At 43.1% G+C, this 23948-nt stretch overlaps 1 protein-coding gene across 4 annotated transcripts in view; it reads right to left on the bottom strand.

The window, feature by feature from the left end:
• SMAP1 (small ArfGAP 1) overlaps positions 1–23948 on the bottom strand; it is a 292144-nt gene that overhangs the window by 164593 nt on the left and 103603 nt on the right. For 3 of the 4 annotated variants that reach the window (XM_067532658.1, XM_067532659.1, XM_067532657.1), the window contains exon 5: positions 6715–6792. The exons of the other annotated variant lie outside the window; for it this stretch is intronic. In XM_067532658.1, the coding sequence (XP_067388759.1) occupies positions 6715–6792 (78 nt within the window). The remainder of the gene's footprint in view (positions 1–6714; positions 6793–23948) is intronic. 4 annotated transcript variants of the gene reach the window in all.

Here is a 23948-nt window from a genome sequence, read left to right as displayed (position 1 = left end):
CCAGTTAGAGATGCTGCATATTTCCTAGTGGAATTTTTTTTTTGTGACTATTAGTAAGGATGCTTTGCATGGCTTCAGAGCATGAATATTCTAGAGTTGGTGCCCATCCAAAACCCACACCCTGAGATGGACTGTTTGGGGGTTGGGATGCTTGATTCTGCTCTTCCTTAGGGTCAGGAGATTGCAGAAAAGGCTGTGTGTTGATCAGCGATCGAGATATGTAGGAGACTTGAGAACCAAAATTGTCTAGGCCAGTTGGGAGCAATGAGGAGGACTCATTGTCCTGACACATTTTCTACAAGACCCAATGTAGGAATGGCAAGGGAAGGCAGGAATAGTTCAGATGATCTGACCATGGAAGAAGGAGAGCATTGCCCTGAGAATGATGCCCTAGGGCTCCTCTTGAATAGTGTATGTTGCACTTCCAATTCATGAGAGAGGCCAACAGGTACCAAGTGGGGGTTCCCCATAAAACAAAAATACAGTTTACCACTGAGTTGTATAGCTCCCACTCATGGTCAATAAAGTGTCTGCTGAGGAGGTCCACCAGCACATTCTGATTCCCTAAAAGGTAAACTGCTAATAGGGTGATTCCATTCCTGATATACCAATTTCATAGCTTAACTGCTTCTGCACACTGGGGAATAAAGCTTACATCAACAGGCATGGAGAAGCAAAAAAAATCATCATCATCAGACATTATGACAGCAGTGACATTGGATGAATGGGAAAAAGGTTTTGCAAACCTCTCAGACTGCCCACAATTCCAGAATGTGGATGAGCACCCAGGCCTCTCGGGACGTTCAAGTACCCTCCGCCATGCTGCTATCTACATGAGCTCCCTAGTCTAAGGTGAAAGCTTCTGTAAATGATCATCCTGTCTGGTGTGGGGAAAGGAAGGGAATGACCATGCATGCTTTGTGACAATTTTTCCATCATAGTAGAGATGATGTTACTTTGGTGGGAACTGTATAATACAATTTTAAATAAGCACTACCATTGCCATTTTACCTTTTTTGTAATAGTTATCACTTGTCCCTGCACAGTACATGTGCATTAAATTGTACCTTGTGTGCATTCACACAAAAATATTTCATATCAAAAGTTAAGTTTATAGTTGAGTTGGGTAAAGTTGAATGGGAAGGCACTCAAATCAGGAAATATCCAAGTTATTCATGTGTGCCCTTAACTCTTCGAATGTCCCTGCCAATGGGATTCCTGCACAGACCGATCGCTGGTCTAGCCACCAGTGGAGCATCTTCAACACTGATGCCAGGATTGATATTACTTTGGGATGGTCAGTAAACTGAGGCGAGCCATGCCTGCAGATGGCTGAGGCATAATCTGGCATGGCAAACCACATTAAGTACAAGCTGTTAAGTGGCCCAACAGTCTCAGGCAGTTTCGGACAATGATCATGGGACGTTGCTTCCATTCTTCTCTGATGGAGCATATGGTTCAGAACTGTGACTCCGGAAGGAAGACCCTGGCTGGGTTCAAGTCCAGGATTGTCCCTATAAATTCTATCCACTGTGTGGGAATTAGTACTGACTTTTGTACATTGATTAGAAGACCCAGCCTAGAAAACGACAGTTTTATGACCTCTATGTCTGATTCCACCTGATGTCTGGATCGGCCTTTGATCAACCAATTGTCTAAGTATGGGTTGACCTATATTTTCCATCTCCTTAAGAACACAGCCACCGTCATGCATTTTATGAAGACTCTAGGGGCTGCTGAGAGACCGAATGGCAGCACTTTCAGATCGAGGGCGGCATACCAATCTCCTGGATCCAGAGAGGGGATGATTGACACCAGGGAGACCATTCAGGATCTCAACTTCTTATGAATCTGTTGAGGTTTCTCAGGTCTGGAATCAGTCTGAAACCACACTTGGCTTTCGGGATTAGGAAACACGGTGAGTAGAAACCCTTTTCCCTTAGCTCCTGAGGAACCTCTTCCACCGCTCCCACTCTTAGGAGCTGCAGCTCTTGAATTAGAAGTTGCTTGTGAGAGGGATCCCTGAAAAGAGATGTGGAGGGTGGGGAACGTGAGGGAGGGAGTTGAATTGGATAGAGTAACCCAGTTCTATCATGTGTAGTACCCAATGGCCTGTTGTAATCTGGGCCCATGCATGGTAAAAGCGGGATAAGTGGTTTGAAAATAATAGGGATGGAGGATCCAGAATCTGGGTTGATATGCTGTCCCCGGGCACACCCTCAAAAGTTATGTTTTGGCCCCAGGGATTCTTCCCCTGAGCCCCCACCATGGCCGGATGAGGTCTGATAAGGTCTTTTTCTATTGTTCCTGCCCCATCTCCGACCAAAGTTCTGTCTTTGCTGGGGCTGGTAGAAACGAGGGAGCATCTGAAACCTAAAGTGTCTTCTATGGGGTGCTGGTGTATGTAGACCCAGGGACTTAAGTCTTTTAGACTGTGCAGTTTTGAATCAGTCTGATCTGAAAAGAACTGACCCTCAAAAGGGAAGTCCTGCGCAGTATATTGGACCTCATGGGGTAAGCCCAAGGCCTGTAGCCATGAACTGGGGTGCATTGCTACCCCTGAAGCCATATTACGGGCTGCTGCATAAGTCGCATCCAGTGCCCCTTGCAGCGAAGCTTTCGCTGTTGTTGACCACTGCCAGAAGTTCTTCTTTAGAGTCATGCAGAATAGAGTCTGCAAACTTTGTCACGGACTCCCAGGTGTTCAACGAGTATCCACTTAATACCACCTGCTGGTTTGCTACTCAGAGTTGCAGGTCCCCGATGCAATACACTTTCCTGCCAAAGAGGTCCATCTTCTTTGCCTCCTTGGCTTTTGGTATAGGGCCTTGGTTCCCATCTCTCCCTCTCATTCGCTGTCACGACTACCAGAGACCCAGGAGGGGGATAAGTATAAAGGTGCTCAATTTTTGAAGGTACAAAGTATTTTCGCTCGAACTTCTTGGCAGACAGGAGAATAAAGTCAGTGGTTTGCCCCAGTGCCCTTGTGTTATCATCAATTGTCTTAATCAGAGGCAAGGCAACCCTGGCTAGAACTGACGAAGGCGGAATATCTGTCATCAGGTCCACCCCTCCTTCAGAGATTTCTTCAACCTGAATTCCCAGGTTTTGGGCAACCCTATGAAGGAGGTACTAATGGGCCCTTCTATTCTCTGCTGTCAGTTCTGGGGAGGCACCGGCAACTGCCTCACAGAGAGGAGGAGGATGATTCTCTTAATGGGACAGTTTCCTGTCACTCTGCACCTTGTGAATCTCGCAGAACTGCATGTTCTAATCCCTGCTTGGTGCCCTTACCAGTGCCGTATTCTGCTTCAGGCTGTGAAAGGATCTCCGATCAGGTCTGGTGGTACCTGCTTCCTGATGCAAGAGACAGCAACAGACCTAACTGGGGCCCCTAGGCTTGGTGAAAGGCCCACGGGGTCCAAAATGGCCACTGAGTCAGGACCTGCCATTGTGGGGCCCATGACATGGGGAAGGCGGGAGCCATCTCTTGGCTTTGGTATCCCCCTCTGTCCCAGTGTCGACTCCTCCACGAGCTGTAGGACTCTGCCTTGGAGTCGGATTCAGAGCGTTCGCTCCTAGGAGACCAAAGAGGTGCAGTGCTCCTCAGTGCCAGTGAGCAGTGCTGGGGCAACAGCTGGTGGGACATCATTGCTGGGTTCCTCTTTGAAGGCACCACCCGCCGTTTTGGTGCCAGGACTTCTAATTCCTTTGACCTTCTGCAGGTTTGTGGCAGTGGCACAGTGCTTTTGATGAGCTCGCTGGATGCTTCAAAGGTCTCCGGAGTGGAGGGCAGTTGTAAGTCCTCCTCCTCCAGTTTCCTGGTTGGGGAGCTCAGTGGCACCAGACTCAACGTAACCCTCTCTGGAACTGGAGTCGTCAATACCGCAGCAATGGCCCCGGTAACATAGTGTCCTGGCACAGCTCGCACTCCGCTAGCGCTCTTATGCCTCGATGATTTGGGCATGGGCTAGTGACCTGTTTGTCTTCCTCCGTTTCTTTTTAGGAACAGGGGAGTGAGAGCGGTGCCAAGCACTCAATGTGGTCTTCAGTGCCAGTGATCCCTTGCAATGCAGAGAGTCTAGAGAACTAGAGTCCTTCCTCTGTGCCAGATCCCAAACAAATACCGGTGTGCTCCTGACCGATGCCAACACGTTGGGTCCAGGATCTGACAGGCTCAGGGAGGGATGGAGAGCTGCCTTCATGAGAAGGAACTTTAACATTTGGTTCCTTTCCTTTATCCAGGGACAAAGGTCTCTGCAAATCTTGTAGCAGTCCCTCTGGTGTGTCCACAGCCAGCAGTGAAGGATCGATTTGCAGATTCGATTCAGCAGCAGTAAAGACTTGCTCAATTCACCCCGGAAGTCGACTCTGTAAATCCAGCCCGACAAGTAGCATAGTGCTGCGTCAAAGGGAGGGCATTTCCTGTCGGCGCACTGCAGTGAAGAAGCAGACGTTAGAAAGTTAATGGGAGCTATGCAAGTTACTGTACGTAGCTTGCGTATCTCCCACTGACTACCGCCGAAATCCACGGCCAGCGCAGACCAGGCCCAAGACACTTAAGGCATACAGTGTGCGTATCTCTCTTGGGCATGGGTTTTTTACAAGCCCCACAAGGTCTGAATCCAGGGGACTGAGGCATGCCCCGGCCCCTGGAGGAGAGTAATGGTCCCTTAAAGGGATAAGTCCTAGAATAACTACTCTATTCTAATTCAAAATACTTAACACCTACTGATTAAAACTTATTCTAACTACTTACAGGAATAGAGTGAAGAACACTGGAGGAAGATCCTTGCAGAGCAAGAGGCAACAGATTCCAGCTGACCATCACAGGTGGTAAGAAGGAACTGAAGAGGCAGGGGGTCGGCAGAGCCCTATACAGGGCGCCATGAAGGCGTGACTCCAAGGGGCTCCAGAGCCAACCCTACGTGTACCAGTGGGGGATAAATCTTCTGGCGACTGTGCACAAGGCACGCACATATCTAATTAGAATCAACACGAGCAACCATTCGAAGAACTTAGAGCTACTTCAATATCACCCTCAGGCCCAGTATCTATTTTCTTCACAACATAGAAAAAGCAGAGCTTTCAGGATGCAACAGAATGGCACTTCCTGTTCTGCACCTCACAAAGCGTGCAGGCTCTCTCTCTAAACCCCAGCTGTTCCTAATGATTCCCAGCAATCACTAGATTTTCACTATGCACTTAAGTGAGCTATGGAAATCCTCTCTCACCTGCACACTTCATAAGTAAATAAGCTGGTTCATTGTTTTCTTAACTCAAGCAGATCAAAACAAAACAAATAAAAGCACTTCCCAGTTAATGTTATTTTCATGCTTAACCATAGCTCCCAGCCATATTATTTATAGAACTGGTCAAAAAACATCAAAATACTACATGAAAGTGAAATTTCTCCTTCTCTCCCCTTTCTTCATTTCCTTAAAAAAAAAAAAATGACTGAACAGTTACTCTGCAAATTTTACTCAAAAAATTCACCTATGGGCAAGAAAGTACAGAAAACATCAGAGTGAACCTTTCAGAAAGTTATAAGCATTTTGAAAATGTAGTTAGAATGGGAATAGTTATGTAGGCTTAACTAAAGCAGATGATGTTATTCCTGCTACAGTTAAAAGATATGTACAAGAGGTACTGAAATTAAATTCACTAGGTAACTGTAGTTGGCTCCTACATGTTAAGTGTTGGATTCAAAGAAAAGCCAGGAAAAAATTAAATGACAAAGAAAATGCTTAGAATAATATATGACTTAACTATAAAATAATTATATTTACCACGTAATCATAGTTTCTATGACTAACTCTTATAGTGGACTTTATAAGAATCGGAAGTTAGGTCATATGATTACTTTCATACATTCTAAAGTGCAAAATTAAGCCAAAAATTCAAAAATGTAAAATACGTAAAGTTGGGTACCAAAGTTTGAAAAACCAGGACATTACGGATTACATTTATCACCGTAAAAATATTGGTTCTACCACAACAGTCCCATGCATGAGTCTTGATGCCTTACATGCCACCTATAGTTGTGTAGAATGTCTGAGTGTTCTAAATGCTGAACAATGATTTAGGAGGTTATGATTTTTTTCAATGTGTATACATTGTCAATAATTAGAAGAAAATTCAAAAGAAAGACAAAATTTGAATTAGTGAAAATTCTACCAAATTGTTCTGTATTTATGGGCTGTAATTCCCTTGAAATTAGTTCAAAAAAGTCATTAGGCCTGCTTGATGGCTAGGCTGGAATGGCAGTCCCCTTTCCAGGGAGATTTCTGAAGCAATCTTCGGAATCTTGCTTTACTGGAGGGCAGAGGTGTGCTGCTTTATCAAGCAATGCTCTAAGGTAAAGGGATAACAAAAACGCATGACACTTTGCTACTGGCATGAAGGTGTCTTTAACATGGCTTTGTAGGACAACAGAATAAAAGTTTGAACATGATGATAATAATCCAAAGTAAGTATAAGTAAAAAATCATATCTAGATGCACTAGCTCTTTTCACTTATGTGATCAGGGAAGCATGGTGCAGAAACGCCTGCGACTTGTTTTAAATGTCTGAGGTCCTTTAACAAAGATAATGAAATGCTGTGCTAAATCCCAGTGAAGTTACTCTACATTATGGATGAAATCAAATGTACAAATCTGTTCACTGTATTATAATACGTACGCTAACAAAAAAATTACACAAGGAAAAAGATACCTCCAATTTCCTCTTCTCGGCAGCAGCTTGCAGAGAAGGAGAGGGTGCCAAAGGCTGAACAGCATCAGAGGAGGACATCTGTACAAAGCAGATGAAAGGGATGAGAAAGAGACCAAGGCAGATGAGGAGAATTAGCAGACTATAGAAAGAGCAAAAGAACATATGATTTCATTTTTTGTTCCAAGATACAGAAGCAATTTGGAAAAACAAGGCAGGAGAGAACGCATTTGCATTTTGGTCTTTTGAATTTTACTAGTGCTGTTTCTAAAAGAAGAGAGTTTTGTCAGGTAACAGTGAATGATTTATGATGAAATTCACTAGAATATAAAAAGAAAATGAAGCTGGATAAGATTACAACACAGAAATGAGAAAAATAATTAGGTTTCATCTCCTGTTCAATTTTATCCAATGTGACTGTTGAAATATTAATGTCCTGAAGCATGAAGGCACACTGTCCCATAGGGGTGGGTGATGATGGGAGAATGCCTTTGTTCTTGTTCACTGTAAAAGAATATTTATTTAAAAAATAAGGCAAAATAACTCTGAAAGTTATACATTTAATTAAAGTTCTAACGTACTGCTCTCTATTTAAGATCATACTAAATAACAGAAAAAGCTGTGGGTTAGTACAAAGCAGCATCCTAGCAGCAGACTGCTAGACCTATTATGAAGCAATTTATATATATTCATTTCTGGGGATCAGTGTGCACAATCACTATAAACAGTGCTTTATTTCCAGAATTACCAACGATATTATGAGACAGTTATACATGCAACTGAGGCAATTTACACATGAAAATGGGATTTGTCTAAAAGCATTTTCATACATCTTCCTAACCCATTTCTTTGTGTGTTGCTGATCACTTTAATGGAAGCATTATCCTTCTATTCCTTTTACAGAAAAATGCAACTGAAATATATTTACTAAATGTGCAGTAGATCTTCAGAGCTATAAAACTGACAACTCTGTATCACCCTATATTATTAGGAACCACAAGGAAATTTTTAAAATAAATGGAGCTATTACAGAACACGTCTTTATGTTCTATCAAAAAAACCTGATTATTTAGATATGCAGTGTTGTAGCCATGTTGGTCTCAGGATATTAGAGAGAAAAGGTGGGTGAGGTAATATCTTTTTCTGAACCAACTTCTGTTGGAGAGAGAGAAGCTTTCAAGCTTACATAGAGCTCTTTTTCAGGCATGGGTAATGTATTTTCCTAGGCCTGAAAAAGAGCTCTGTGAAAGCTCAAAAGCTTGTCTCTTTCATCAACAGAAGTTGGCCCAATAAAAATCTCACCCACCTTGTTGTCTCTGTAATATTAGATTGCATTCTTATCCCCCCCGCCCTTTTTTTTTTTGTATTAAATAAGCTTTGACACAGGTTCCTAAAATCAAGCTGAAAACTACAGAAAAAGCCTTATAACATGTTTTTAGTGTTTCATGTTTGTTATAGAAGAGCCCATGAGTACTGTTGTAGTACATTGCATGCGTGTTTTGAATATAAATATCCACTCTTCGTATATATACAGGCCCTGGAAATGTGCTTTGGTCTGAAAGTTGGTGAATGATGTTCCAGAAAAGAAAGCGGGTTTTGTTTTTTAATAGTGTGTCCAGTATTTTCAAGAAGAAATTTCACACTGGGTTAAACTTGTAGAAAAGAAACATTTATACAAAAAATGAATTGGTCATTTTTTTTGCTTTTATATTGTTAAAGAATCTACTAGTGTTACTATAAGAGCTATCTGCGACTCTCCCTTTGATGATGCAGTCAATTAATCTTATGATTATAACTCTCTGTTCTAAAATGAAGAGGGGATTATTCCTCACTCATAGCCTTATTTGAGTATGAAAAGATTTGGTAACTAAACATAGTAAACTACAAAACCTCTATTTAAAATTCAGGTAGTCAAGACTGTAGTCAGATGTGAAAGTCTCCCCATAATTTACTAAAAGAATTTAAAATCTCATTTCAGCTGTGTTTTTTGGTTCCTATAAACAAATTATCTTCAATTCTCACACACAAGTCAGATGCACAATGTGGGTTAGGGTTGGGTTTTTTTCCTTTTTTAATTGTAAAACAGGAGTTTTCTACATTTGAAAGTCTATTAAACAAATGATAATGGCTATTGGCTGGGCCATACCACAAATTCAAATGACGCAACAGAGATCAAATTGACTCTTTGATCTATACAATAAACATTAGCAGCATTAGCCCACTTGTTTCACAAGCTTGTTTGCTGATTTGCATACCATGTCAAAATGAAGATATCAGAAAGTCAATTATAGCACAAACATACAAGTACTGTGCCTATATAACTGGCATAAAAACAATTTTAAACTTAAGTATATATTACAATGCACTTGGAATCAAACATTTTGAATCCAGTCTGCATGCAACTGATTCAACAGTAGTCCATTGTGACTGTTTCTTCATTCTTTGGTAAGATTGTTGACTGTCTGACACTACATTAGCTTTATGCAAGCAGGAAAGGAATGCCCAATATATTTTAACTCCCAGGTCAAGCCAGCCATGTATGTTATGTACTTGTGACCCTATAAGATGCAGAAAGGCCAATGTGCAAATCCTGGGTCCACTTCTAGTGAAGCTGCCTTCATAATGCAAAGCCCGACCAGTGCATGAAAATGCCTATAGGATAGTCCTGCCCATCCCTCAGTGTTAACATCTTGGTGACCAACACTCTTACTGAAAAGGGAAGTTTAAGAAGTGTTATTGAGAAGGCTGTTTAAGGGCAGCTTCAATCCCACCTGAATGGTTTAAAAAAAAGATTTATCTTTCAGTCTGGTTTCTATCTAGGGCCTGTCAGTCCCAGCTGATCAATCTAACATAAGGAACTCTTATTGAAGGATTTAGTATGGTGGAATACTACTAGACGGTCCCAGATCCAATCCAGCCACAGAAATGCTCAATGACAAGTGTCCATGGAATTCCTGGTCCTTTCCCTCAAAATGCTACTTCCTACTCTCCTGTTCCCACAACACCACAGTACTCCGGACTTGGGTACCTTCTTGCATTCGGAGATCTCCGGGCCTTCTAGTCCAGAGCCCAAACCTGCACATGTATTAATCCTACTTTTAAACCACTCGATCTTGTGGTGCTGGTGACTAGGCAGCAATCCTTGTGTGTGGAACTATTCTTCAGTAGTTTCAAGTTTATCCATGAAAAGAAATATCTCAGAAGGTAGACTGAGGTAGTGGGCTGTCACCATATATTCCTTGTAGGGTACTGTTGGGTTTTCATTCATTACCATTACTATTCAATATATATATATTTGAAGCCTTCCGGGGATACTCATAAGTCATGAGCTGAGATACCACTTTGAGCTCTGAGGATTGGCAAACTAATACCTAGATATTATGGTGATGGGTGATTTGGAAACAACAGCCAGACACATTGTTTAGCAAGGATTGAATGATTTACATTTAGCCCAAAGGAGACAGTGATATTGGTGGGGGGTAGATTACTAGTCTGAGAAATTAGTGGGTGATTAATTATATTATGTAATAAATGAAGCACACATTGGGTTGTTAGTGTCCAGAATAACACGTTTTCTTAAATTTTTAAAAATTACAAAGCTAATTAAACACTTATTCTCCCTATATTTATTAAAAGGTAATTGCAATCAGTTGGATCTTCTCTCATCTGTCTTCAAGTTTTATCAGGATTACATCAAGGAAGAGCCTTCAGTTTGGAAATTATAGATCTCCCTATTCATACTTCCACTGTACATTTTCAAGGATTTGTAAAAGGCCTACTAGAATCAGTTCACTTTCAGCAATTCAAGCCTCTCTCTCTCTCACACATTCCCTTCTCCCCCCATGCGCATTAGCTCTTCCTTTTGAATTTCCATTTGCAAGATTTGTTATTCTTACTGGATCTTTTGGCCTAGTTTAATTTAATGCTGTATATCACAGTATCAGATGTTCTGCACAGGACATTATAGTAAGTCAGTATAATATAGTAATAAAAAAAATTATCCAAAACCATTTTTGCATCTAAAGAAAATCCCATGAAATTAAGTTTTTACTCTCATATACCCTTATAACAGATTTCTTGGTCCATTAAAAGATCCAAATGGATAGGAATAAGAGTATATATAGTAGAGTGCACTATATTTCAGTTTCTTACTTTGTGACAGTTCTCATCTCTCTCTCTCTCTCTCTAACTGGAAGTACAAACTGATGGCTTCAAATTGAAACTACTGCACAGTTGTTCTACCATCCAATTACAGATTAAATGTGTTATCCTCTCAGGTGAAAAGTGTGCAATAAAACTTATGGTACCTATCATCCTTTTACAGTTTTGCCAAGATCTCTGCAATACACCTTGAATTTAATAATTCTAGTTCAAATTAAAATAAACTGGGATTTTAAAATTTCATTACCAGAAGTGAAAGGTTGTTTTGTTTTGTTTTTTTTAATATGAATTAAAATGAATAAAGGATTAGAAGGATAAAGTTTCTCCAATACCTTGTAGGATTCTGCTTGTATTTTAACCAGACATCATACTGACCTAGTGATGATCATGGGTGCAATAAATGAGGGCAATAAACAGCCATACAAATGGCTATTTTTAAACAAATAGCCATAAACCTGGGTATATAAAGGAACAACGGCAAAAGCTTTTATTAGCTGTTTACAACTAGTTTCTTTCATTATTTTGAAAGCTTGTGCTGTATTTTGTTTTGCTGTTTGATGTTTTGCAAAAACAATGTTGGGTTCTTACTTTAACAACATCAAAAGTAGCACAATCTTTTATTTAACTCTTGCTGTCAAGTGTTATCTAGGTAACTGATACACCAAGTAATCTATACATTTATCTTTTAAACATCATCAAACCAATGATGGACCCCAGAAGAACTATATCAAAAATGTTTTACCACCTAATGTGGAGTTAGCAGTTGAACCAAACAAGAGTGCCCTCTAGTGGCCATTTTACAAATGCATACAGAAAAGAGATTGGGAACCAGACCTGGAAGGCAAGTAAAACCTGTTAAACTTTACCTAATCTCTAGTTAATCTGATTCTGCTATTAGACTTTTCCTTTAGCTGAATGATTAGTTCAGGCCTTTGAGATGTTCAGTAGTAAAAAAATTAAATGCATCTTTGCACTACTAAAATTTTTTTTTATTATTTCCCTTGGCGGTAGTGCCTACAGTCCCAATTAGGTTTCTATTGCACTAGGTGCCCCACCCACCCGCTCTTAATAGTAGACCCAAATTGCTTACAATCTTTAAAACAGGAGTTTATGTTTAAAATGCTGAAAGATGGTGTTTACTATAGTAAACTGGTACCCTCTTAAACAAGTTCTGTGAGGATTCAGAGATCTATCTGTTCGGTTTACTGACAAGTTCTTTTTAACTGCTGTTAGCATTCCAGAACCAATGCAGCTATGGCAGGAAGATTAACTCTATTCTGATACTCCACCTTGAACAAAATTGTTAACTAAATTCCAATTGCAGCAATAAGTTCTGCTCTCATATGCATCATTGAAAGCTGGGGATACACAACAATGGCAGAAAAAGACTGTTACTAACCTTCTGTAACTATTCTTTGAGAGGTGTTGCTCATATCCAAGTAGGTGTGTACGTGCCATGTGCAGAGTCCCTGGAAGGTTCTCCCCCTAGTGATATCCGTTGTGTCAGCTCTGGAGCCCCCTAGAGTCATGCTTTCATGGTGCTCTATAGACGGCCCTGCCAACCCCTCACGTCTTCAATTCTTTCTTGCTGGCGGACTCTGACAGGGATAGGTGTGTGGACCTTGAAATGGACATGAGCAACATCTCACAGAACAATCCTTACAGAAGGTTAGTAAGCGTTTTTCTTCTTCAAGTCCATTCCAAGTAGGTGACTCCCAAGCAACTCCGCAGGAGAAGGGGTCAGAGTTCAATAGACTATAATTGGAGTACTGCCCTACCAATTACCACATCATCTCTGGCTTGATGGGTAATAGCGTAATGTGCCACGAAAGTGTGGCTGGATGACCACATTGTGGCCCTGCATATGTTACTCAATCGGGACCTGAGCTAGAAATGCTGTTGAGCAAGCCTGGGCCCTTGTGGAGTGGACTGTCAGCGCTGTGGCTAGTACATTCGCTCGGTTGTAACAGGCCTTGATACATGATGTGATTCACAACAAGATTCTTTGGGATGAGACTAAGAGGCCCTTCACCCTATCTGCTACTACTACAAACAGTTGAGACGTTTTCCTAAACCATTTTGTTCTTTCAACATGGAATGCCAACACCCTCCTGATATCCAGTGAATGAAGCTTTTGCTCACGGCTATTAGCGTGTAGTTTGGGATAAAAGACTGAGAGGAATATGTACCAATTCAAATGGAACTGTGACAATACCTTTGGAAGAAAAGCTGTGTGAGGGCGCAGGCGGAGCTTTTCCTTGAAGAAGACTGTATACGGAGGCTCAGAAATGAGGGCCTTAAGTTCTGAAACTCTTCTGGCTGAAGCGATAGCCACTAGGAAGGCTACTTTCCACAATAGGTATAGGAGTGAGTACGTTGCTAACAGCTCAAAAGGAGGCTTCATCAAAACTGATAGTAGCAGATTAAGATCACACTGGGAAACTGGTTGATGTGTTTGAGGAAATAGTCACTTCCTTAAGGGCCTTGACAGGCTTACTATATGATTTGCAAAGACCGATCAGCCTGCTACCCAAGGATAAAAGGCCAAAATTGCAGCCAAATGTACCTTAATTGAGGATACTGACAGTCCCTGATGCTTGTGGTGTAACAGATAATCCCAGATAAGAGGTTTGGATGTCAGTTCAGGTGAAGTGCCTTTTTGCGTGGACCAGATGAAGAATCTCTTCCATTTGGCCAGATAGGTAGCCCTAGTGGAGAATTTTCTGCTTCCCAGGAGGATCTCCCTGACCTGTTCTGAACACTTCATCTCTTAGGGGTTCAACCATGGAACTTCCACATTGTAAAATTGGGGGATTTTATGTTCAGAATTTTACACTGGGTGGCGAAGGCGGCTGTGAAACTGAGTGATTAGGTCTGGTACTAGTGGAAGACTGAAAGGAGTCTCCAGAGCTCGAGGAGTATGGTGGCCAGTGCTAGTGCGGCCAAGCTGGAGCAACCAAGATGATTGCAGAGCCTTCATTCCTGACCTTCAGGAGGACCTTGTGAACCAGAAGTATCGGAGGCAACAGGTGCCCTGTCCACAGGATGAGGAATGTGTCCGCAATTGACCCCGACCTCTGTGCATTTCATCACAAATAAGTCTCTGTGGGGAATCCCCCACCTCGGGAGGATGTTGTTTGTCACATCGGGATAGAAGGACCATTTGTGGGTGAAAATTGACCTGCTGAGGTAGTCTGCCAGCATATTTTGAGACCCTGACAGGTAGGATGCTTTTAAATGGATCGCATGAGTTATGCAGAAGTGCCACAGGTCAAGGGCTTCCTTGCATAGGGGAGAGGAGCACGCTCCACCCTGTTCTCTATAAACAGACATCGCTATTGTATTGTCTGTTCTTATTGAAAAGCATTTGCCCTCCAGATGAGTACTGAAGGCTTGAAAGGCAAGGCATACCGCCCTTAGTTCCCTCACGTTGATGTGGGCCAAGAGATCTTCCCGAGACCAAACGCCCTAAGTCTTGAGGCATCCTAGACGGGCCCTCCCAATCCGTATCCAAAACATCTATTACTAAGGTTAGGGTGGGAGGCGAGGGAGTGAAGGGGACTCCCGTACAGACCGCTCATGGGTCTAGCCACCACTGGAGCATTTCCAACACCAACAGCGGGATCGACACTACTCTGTCCTCAGAGATGGTCGATACACTGAAGCCAGCCATGTCTGCAGAGGCTTGAGACACAATCTGGCATGTTGGACTATGGAAATGCATGCCACCAAAGGGTCCAATAGTTTCAGAAAGTTTCTGGCTGCTATCATGGAGTGTCATTTCCATTCCTCTATGATGAAGCATATGGCTTGGAATTGTGAGTCTGGAAGGTAGGCCTTGGCTTGGTTCAAGTCTATGACCGCCCCCATGAATTCTATCCTCTGGGTAGGAGTCAGGATTGACTTCTGCACATTGATCAGGAAGTCTAATCTGTCAAACATCGAGCTTTATGTCCACTTCCACCTGTTTCCTGGAACAACCCTTGATTAGCCAGTCGTCCAGGTATGGGTAAACCTGTAACTTCTGCTTTCTGAGAAACGCAGCCACAACCATCATGCACTTCATGAACATTCTTGGACCTGCCGAGAGATCAAATGGAAGAACTGTAAATTGGTAGTGTGACCAGTTCACTACGAAGCAGAGGACCCTTCTGTGTCTTGGGGATAATTGACATATGGAAATACATGTCCTTCAGGTCAAGTGTGGCATATCAATCCTCTGGATCCTGGGTAGGGAATAATCGATGCAAAGGAGACCAAAGGGAATCTCAGCTTTTTCATGTATTTGTTGAGGTTTCACAAGTCTAGAATGGGTCTGAGACTGTGCTTAGCTTTTGGGATTAGGAAGTACTGGGAATAAAATCCCTTTCCCCGTGGCTCCCAGGGAACCTCTTCCACTGCTCCTGTCTTTAGAAGTTCTTGCACTTCTTGAATCAGAAGTTGCTCATGAGTGGGGTCCCTGAAGAGGGATGGGGAGGGTGAGGTTCATGAGGGTGGAAGAGAACTGAACTGGATAGAGTATCCCAGTTCTACCTTGCGTAGTACCCAGAGGTATGACATCATTTGGGCCCACACATGGTAGAAGTGGGATAAGCAGTTCAAAAATAAGATGTAGAGGATCCAGGGTTTGGGTTGGTACGCCATCCTTGGGTTCACCCTCAAAAGTTATGTTTTGGCCCTGGGAGCTGTTTCGACTGGCCTGCCCCATGGCTGGAAGAAGCCTGAGGACATCTCCCTGTAGTTCCTGCTTTTCCTGCAGCCAAAGTCTTGTTTTTATCAGCCACACCAAAGGCAAGGCAGCATTTGAGGACTGAAATGCCTCTTTCGGGGTGCTGGGGTGTGCATGCCCAGAGATTTAAGGGTTGCCCAAGAGTCCTTGAGACTATGCAGCTTCGAGTCACTCTGATCAAAAAACAAGGACTGACCCTTGAAAGAAAGGTCCTGAATAGTCTGTTGGACCTCATGAGGAAGGCCCAAGGCCTGCAGCCAAGAGGTATGGTGCATCACTACTCCCTCAGCCAGGGAGCAGGCTGCTGCATCTGCCATGTCAAGTGCCCCTTCAATTAATGCTTTTGCAGTCACCTTGTCCTCCTCCAATAGGGCAATGAATTATTTCTTGGAATCAGGGGGGATGGGCTCTGCAAACTTCAGCATAGACCCTCAGGTGTTGAATGAGTACCTATTCTACACCATCTGCTGGTTTGCCACGCAGAGTTGGAGGCCCCCCACTAGAATATACCTGTGTGCCAAACTTTTTCGCCACCTTTGCTTTGTGTGTAAGGCCTTGGTTATCCTGCCTCTCCCTCCCATTTGCTGACGCTACCACCAAAGACCCCGGAGGAGAATGGGTGTAGAGGTACTTGCAGTCTTTAGATGGGACAAAGTATTTCCGCTCCACTTTTGGCAGTCGGGGGAATTGAGGCTGGGGTCTGCTACAGTGCCATCGTGGTTTGCTGAATTGTCTTTATAAGTAAGGCTACCCTGGCTGGTCCTGATGGGGTTAAAATGCCCGTCATCAGGTCCAACCCCACTTCCCTTCAGAAACCTTCTTGACCTGGAGCCCCAGATTTTGGGTGACTCTACGAAGGAGTTCCTGGTGGGCCCTGCTGTCCTCCACTGCCAGTGCTGGTGAGGTGCCAGCTACTGCCTTGTTGGGTAAAGATGAAGGCAATTCCCTTACTATGGTGGTCTCCTGAATTTCTGTGCTTTGCGGGTCTCACACTACTGGCTGTTCCAGATAGATGCTAGGGTCGGCACTGTATTCAGTGCTGGGGCTGGCGTTGAACCATAAGATGGTCTCCGACCAGGGCTGCTGCTATCTGCTCCTGGATGCCCTTGAAAAACAGCACCCTGACTGAGATCCTTGAGTTTGATGAAAAGCCCAAGGGATCCAGAAGGGCCACTGTGCAAGTAACTGCCACCAAGGTGGCCAGAGCATGGAGAAGGGATGAAAGATCTCCATACTCCGGTACCTCCCTCTCTCTCGATGCTGACTCTGCCCAGAGGTGTAGGACTCCACCTCGGAGTCGGATCCCAAGCATTCGCTCCTACAAGAACAGGATGATGCGGTGCCCCTCAGTGCCGGGGCAATGGTTGATAGGGACATCATCAGGGCTTGCCTTTAGATGTTACCTCACATTTCCTTGGCATCAGGGCCTCTATTTTTGCCTTTCACCGATCTGCTGAGGCGGCACCGTGCTTTCAATGAGCTCCCTGCCCGCCCAAAAGTCTCCAGAGTGGAGGGGAGTTGTAAGTCCTCCTCATCCTCAAACTCCTTAGGAGGGAAGTTTGTAGGCACCAGACTCGACGCACCCCTCTCAGGGGCCAGAGTCAATAGCACAGTGACAGCAGGAGCAGCTCCTGAGTGGCCCGACGCAGGTCACACTACACTTGCGCCCCTATGTTTTGGGCGTTGGCGACCGTCCTGTCTGATTTCTTCTGCCTCTTAATTAGAAGAGGGAAAAGGAGAGCAGTGTCGTAGTTTCACGGTGACTCTTGGCAGTGCCTGGGGTCTCTTAAACCAGAGTCCTTCTTGGCACCAGATCACACTGGTGTGCTCCGGATTGAGATTGACGTGCAGGGCACCGTATCCAATGGACTCTGAGATGGTTGGAGGGCTGCCTCCAAAGATAAACTTTAACCTCTGGCTCTTCTTTTTACTCTAAAGAATACTAAATGCTTAACACTTATCACTAATCTAACTATTTACAGATTGCAGTTGGATAACCACAGAGAAGGGGATCCTTGCTACACAAAAGACAACAGATTCCAGCTGATCATCACAGGTGGTAAGAAGGAACTGAAGAGGCGGGAAGCTGGCAGAGCCCTATATACACAACCATGAAGGCATGACTCCAGAGGGCTCCAGAACCAACCCAATGGCTACCACTAAGGGAAAAACCTTCCAGCAACTGTGCATGCAGTGTGCATGCAGCGTGCACTCACCTGCTTAGAATTGACAGGAGCAAGCACTCAATGAAGAACCTCATTACTGGTTATCACATACAAGACTGGGAGAATACAGTTGACTTTCAGATTCTAGATAGATTTTCCAGGTCAAAGAGTTAAATACAGCTCTATTTGGAAACTGAGCAAATTTTATCTGAGAAGTAGTGGGAGACATACACAGAACAACAGTACTATGTTTCCAGAATCACTCAGTTTTCAGAGGAAAACTGCACTCACTCACTCATCTAAATAGTATATGGGTAATAGCTCCACAACTAGGTATTTGCTTAGTAATGAGGTCTTACCTACTGGAAAACATTTCAAATATATATGTTGATATTTTAAATACATTAGTGGTTCTCAAACTGAACAAAAGGACCCAATCTGTGATCTAGAGAGCTATTTGCATCACAAGCGTAAACTACAAATGAAATGAGGTGATCTTACCCTCCTAGAAAGTTTAGTAGGTCTTCAAACAGAGCTCCATTTTTAATGTTCCAACACCCCCCACCCCATTATATTTGTGCTTTTTTGGGGTATTGTGCAGTTAGTTGTTTTGATTGTTTTTGTTTATTGTTTTCGTTTTTTAAGGTCAGGTGTTTCTTCAATGTATTTTCAGTCATGATCACATTGGGGGATGACACTGTCAGGAGTAAGGCCCTGCAGATGCACCTGCTCATTATTCCGGATACCCTAATGAGCCAGCTAGGCTGCCGAATGGACCGCCCTAACTGACTAGCTGAGGAAGATAGCAGGCCAGTTCTTAAGCTCAGCAGCACCAACAGCTCACTGGCTACTCAATGAACATACCCATGAACTCTCTGCCTCCCTGAGGTTCTCTCTCCCCAAGCCCCGCTCCTGTGCCATTTGTCCAAAACAACTTTCCAGACCCAGCCCTTCACTCACACTTGTTCCCAACCTGTCCCAGCCTTGCTCCTGCCTCAAAACCAGCCCTACTCTTGCCTTTCCTGACTTCTGGTAAACCAGTTCCAACCCTCAGCTCTGATTCCTGACTGTAGCCCCATCTGTGTCTTGACTCTGGTATTCAGACTATGACTTCGGTTCTGACCTTTGGTCCTGCTTCCTGGATCTGGCCCTATCTCGACCCCTGGCTCTGGCATTCAGACTCCAACCACTAGGCCCAACTCCCACTCTGACCACTAGGCCTGATCGCCTACAAGTCTCCTCACAGACATGAACCAGATGGGTAGCAGAGATGCAGGAAGATATAGAACTGTAAAATGATCTGGAGAAGTTTCAGTAATGGAAAACTGCAAGCAATGAGGAGAGGCTTAGTCCTACTGAAAGTGAAATGCTACAGCCAGGGAAAGAAATAAAGCACATGGAAATATAACCAAGAAAGCACTGCATTAAAAATGTTTCCTTAATGCTTCCTTAACTTTTTTTTTTTTGGTAATAGAAAATGTCACTGTTACTAGACCCTTTCTGGTCTCGTGGAGCACACCAATTCCCACGATTCAGACCTCTAGCTGTCATCTGGCTCCAGATGGAATCATACAATTATCCCACTCTCAGACCAGGCCCTGAGTTGCAGACCCTGGTACTAACCAGGACTATCTCAGCAGGTCTGATTTGGGCTCAGACCATGCAGGCATGTTACCTCCAAGAGGAACTGCTGTTTTATTTATATAGAACAAAAGCATTGAAGAAAAAACAGGTCTTAAAACAATAAAATAAGCAATAAGCATACCTAGCTTTTCCCTAAGGGTTACCATTCCCTGGATCTTGGGGCCTCCAACTTTTCGACTCTCAGTAGTCTCTTTCTGTGTCACCCTAGACAGCTTCTGGCAAGCAATCCGCACTCCCCTTCATCCCCCCGAGAAGACCTTTATAACTGTTTAGTGTTCTTTTGATCTCCAGGCTCCTCACTTTGGCAAAAAACCTTGCAACTTGATAGAAACAAAATGATCCTTGAAGCTAACAGCTTGATCCACCATTTATCAAGTGTGCTAGGATGTCATTACTTAGATCTATTGTGTTGCGTACCAAAATAGTCCCATCCCAGAAGCATTTTCCTTAGTGACTTTCTGGGTCCTTAACTCCACAACAAAGGGTTGCCTACTTTTAAAAGTCTTTTTTCTGATTATGTATTTCTGGGCTGACCCTTCAGAATTTGGCAGACAAGCAAATGCAACCCTAAAGTAGTCATTTTGTAATTGGCAGCTGCTGACTACATTTTATTTTCTCTTTTCCAGAATGTAAGCATTTAAGATGTTTCCCTCCCTTTCTTATTGCTAAGGAGATGACACTATCACACACTAATACTCTGAGAAAGAATAGCTATTTACCATAGTAAATGGTTGATCTTGAAGTTTTCTGTATGTATCCTCAGAACCTGCCCTTCATTATTTTCAATTCTTAGAATAATCAGATTCTTGAAATAAAGGAACCAGGGAACAGTTTGAGGATATATAACAGGGTGCAGCTCGGATAGGTGGCCACAGTGACATGAACATGACGCTCCAATGGACACCATAATTCAGAAACTTCTGGACCTCACACAAATATATAACTACTAGGATGCACAGAGTCAAATACTCAAAGGAAAACCCATAATTTGACCTAAAGAATTTTATGTGGCAGGTGACCTCATCTGAAAAGTTTCATGTAGTTTAGTTTCCAGAAGTCAGAGGACTTGTGGTCTTAAAGTCAGGCTTGTAAATGAATTACTAATTACTAAATTACCTCAGGAAATACTGTCTCTATAATAGATGCAATCTGTAGAAAAAAATCTTTAACAGATGCACGTTGTGTCGTCACTTGATCTAGAGAAGTTATAAAGCAATGACATTTTAAAATAACCATAGGATTATGCATGTTCCATGGCTCTATAAATTGATCTCAATCAAGAAGATGGAACAGATTTATATATTCCAGAGATGCTGCAGCAGCTTTCCATTTGTGGCCCTAAGTATAACAGGTGGCTTTGCTGCTTCCATACCATCTGTGAACACCTTCAAATGGTTCATTCATGGGAAAAATAAAAATTATTTAAAACCACTGCTTTCCAGTAGTTTGATACATGACCTTCTCACATGAAGTAACAGACAACCAACATTATAGAAAGAAAATTTGCTGAATGGATGAAAACTGTGCTGGAGTTGGAAAAATCACTTTTTTCAGAAGTTAAACAAGCCTCAAACCTTGACTTCAATTCTGGATGCATATCACTTAGGCTATGTCTACACTGACGGCGGCAAATTTGTCCAGTTCGATTGAACGGAAATGAAGATCCGCTCAATCGATCTGGAAATTGATCAAATAAATCCACCTCCACAGAAAGCATAGTGCTGTGTCAACGGGCATGCATTTCCTGTCAGCGTAGCACAGTGGAGATGGCGCACAGAACGGGCTTTAGGAAGCTGACGTAAGTTATGCAAAGTATGTAGCTTGTGTAACTCCCATCGACTGCTGCTAAATTTGCCGGTAAGTATAGACCAGGCCTCAGTTTTGGAAGCAACTCCAGAATGTGGTGACAAGGGAAGCGTCAAACTAGAAGAATAAGTTACTCATCTTGTGCAATAATGATGTTTCTTCAAGATGTGTGTCCTTATGGGTGCTCACTATAGGTATGTGTGCGTTCCTGCGCTGCTGATCAGAGAACTTTGGTAGCAGCATCTGTTGGGCCTGCATATGCGCTGTCTCTCCTCGTGCTGCGCCACAAGGCTAGCCAGTGCACATGGGCTAATGATCCTCAATTCCTTCTCTATTACAGAGTCATAAACAAGAACTCCAAAATAGCAGGGAGGAGAGCAGGTTTTAGAGCACCCATAGATACACACATCTTGAAGAAACATCATTGCTTCACAAGGTGAGTAACTTCTTTGAGTAGTGTCCCTATGGGTGCTCCACTGTACTTGTCTCCTGAGCACTGTCCCTAGTGGAGGGCTGGAACTTCAAAGTCAGGTCAGTTAGAGATGACAGTACATGGAGCCGAAGATGGCATCAAAGGCAGAGTCCCCAGTGATCACATAATGCTCTGTAAAAGTATGGACTGACACCATATTGCCACTCTGCAGATCTCTGAGATGGGAACATCTTTGAAGAAAGCAACAGATGTGGAAATTGATATTGTGGAAAGTGTACAGATTGAGTCGGGAGGGGTCATACTGTGAATTTGGTAGCACTGCCTGATGCAATTCAAGACCCACTTAGAGAGTTTTTGGGAAGATATTGATGAGTCCTTGTATCTTTCTGCCACAGAAAAATAAGTCTAGGGACTTCCTGAAGGCCTTTGTCCTATCAAGATAGAATGCTAGGGCTCTCCAAACATATAAGGTATGTAGTATAGCCTCCCTATTGTCTTGGTGAGGTTTGGGGTGAAAGATAGGAAGGTGGATTGACTGTTCATGTGAAAGGGGGAAAAGTTACCTTAGGGAGGAATTTTGGATGCAGCCTGAACGTAACTTTGTCTGGAAAGATTACATGTGAGAGATGTGCCATCAAAGCTGCTATCTCCCCTATTCTAGCTGAGATGATTGCTATCAGAAAGGCCATTTTCACGAATCAGTACATTAGCAAACAGGTGGCCATAGGTTCAATGGGGGACCTAGTCAGCCCTTTCAGTACCAGGATCCCACAAAGACCTAGGGAGTCGAGGTGGAGGAAAGAAGTTCATTATACCCTTAAGGAACCTTTTAGTGGTTGGGTGTGATAGCACCAAGTACCGCTCTATGGGTTGGTGAAAGGCTGTGGTAGCTGCTAGATGGACCCAGAAAGTGCTTACGGATAACTCTGATTTCTTAGGGGTCAGAGCATATTCCAGAACATGTGGAAGAGTTGCTAATTTGGAGAGATTTATTGGGACGTGCACCAAATCTGAACCACTTCTGCAGGTAAATGTGTCATGTGGAGGACTTCCTACTGTGTAACAGAACCTCTTGTACTTCGTTTGAGCATGAACTTTCTAGGTGTTGGAACCACACGGAAGCCATGCTTTGAGGCGGAGAATCCCCAAGTTGGGATGTCCTTTGTCCTGTGAGAGGAGGTGAGGAGTAATCAGAAGGGAGATTGGCGGGCACGTTGCGAGCTGCATCAGGTAAGGGTACCAGGTTTGTCTCAGCCAAGTAGGAGCAATCAGGCTGTATTGTCGTTCGGATCTTTGTGTGTGGTCTTACTATTTGTGACGCTGTCTAGATTGAAGGGACCTTTTAGAATATATGATTTAATATCAATATTTCAAAATTTACAATAATTCATGAGATATGCCATGTCAGTTATGATTATAATTTGTTAAGTAAGATGATATTGTATATGTGTATATTTCATATTTTCATTGGAAGTTATGCATATGTTTAATATATCTGTATTTCAACTTGTGCTGTGTTCTGGGCAACACCCCAGACAGGTTAGCCCATACAGGAAACTCACAAGTACAACAATGAAACAGACAACATTGCAATCCAGGCAGAGACTATAAAAGGCAGCTGCATCACATCCATATGCTCTTCAGTCTTCTTGTTGCTGCCTACCTCTGGATCAACTCATCTGCAACTGAAGCTTCGAAATCAAGGACTGAGACCTATCCAGGTACAGGGTGTACACCAGAGGGACCATACAAGCCTGCAACCTCCACAATGCTACTGAAAATCTGATCAATATGGACTTAAATCGTGTATGTATCTGATTGCTTTAATCATATAAACACCGGTCACTTGGTTTGTTTCTTTCCTTTTATAATAAACCTTTAGTTTTAGTTACTACAGGATTGGCTGGCAGTGTAGTACTTTGGGTCAGATCCCAATTTATATTGATCTGATAATGTGGCTGACCCTTTGGGGTTAGGAGAACATTTTGGTAAAGGAAAAAGAGTTTTAATAGCTTATCCCCCTTACTGGACCTAGTGGCTGATTGGGAGTCAGAGACTGAAACGCAGTAAAGGAGGCTGTGTATTTTTTGTCTTAGCTTCTTGATAACCAGTGTAGGGAATCAGAAGCACTGTTTATGGCAGGTTGGGAAGTCTAACTTCAGTGTTACCCACCACTGCTGGGAGAATCTGGTCTCTTTTGGCAGCCTGCCCTGACCTTAGCATTTTCAGATCACTCTATTAGTGGAAGGAAGTGGGCGCAGGCATTCCTGACCATTCTCAGTTCAAGGAGATTGATATG

The sequence above is a fragment of the Emydura macquarii genome, unplaced genomic scaffold (assembly GCF_026122565.2).
Source record: "Emydura macquarii macquarii isolate MOO-44397 ecotype Brisbane River unplaced genomic scaffold, CSIRO-AGI_Emac_v2 contig_3295, whole genome shotgun sequence".
Classification (NCBI taxonomy): domain Eukaryota; kingdom Metazoa; phylum Chordata; order Testudines; family Chelidae; genus Emydura; species Emydura macquarii.
The sequence above is the reverse complement of the archived record's forward strand: the minus strand, read 5'-3'. Positions and strand labels throughout refer to the sequence as shown.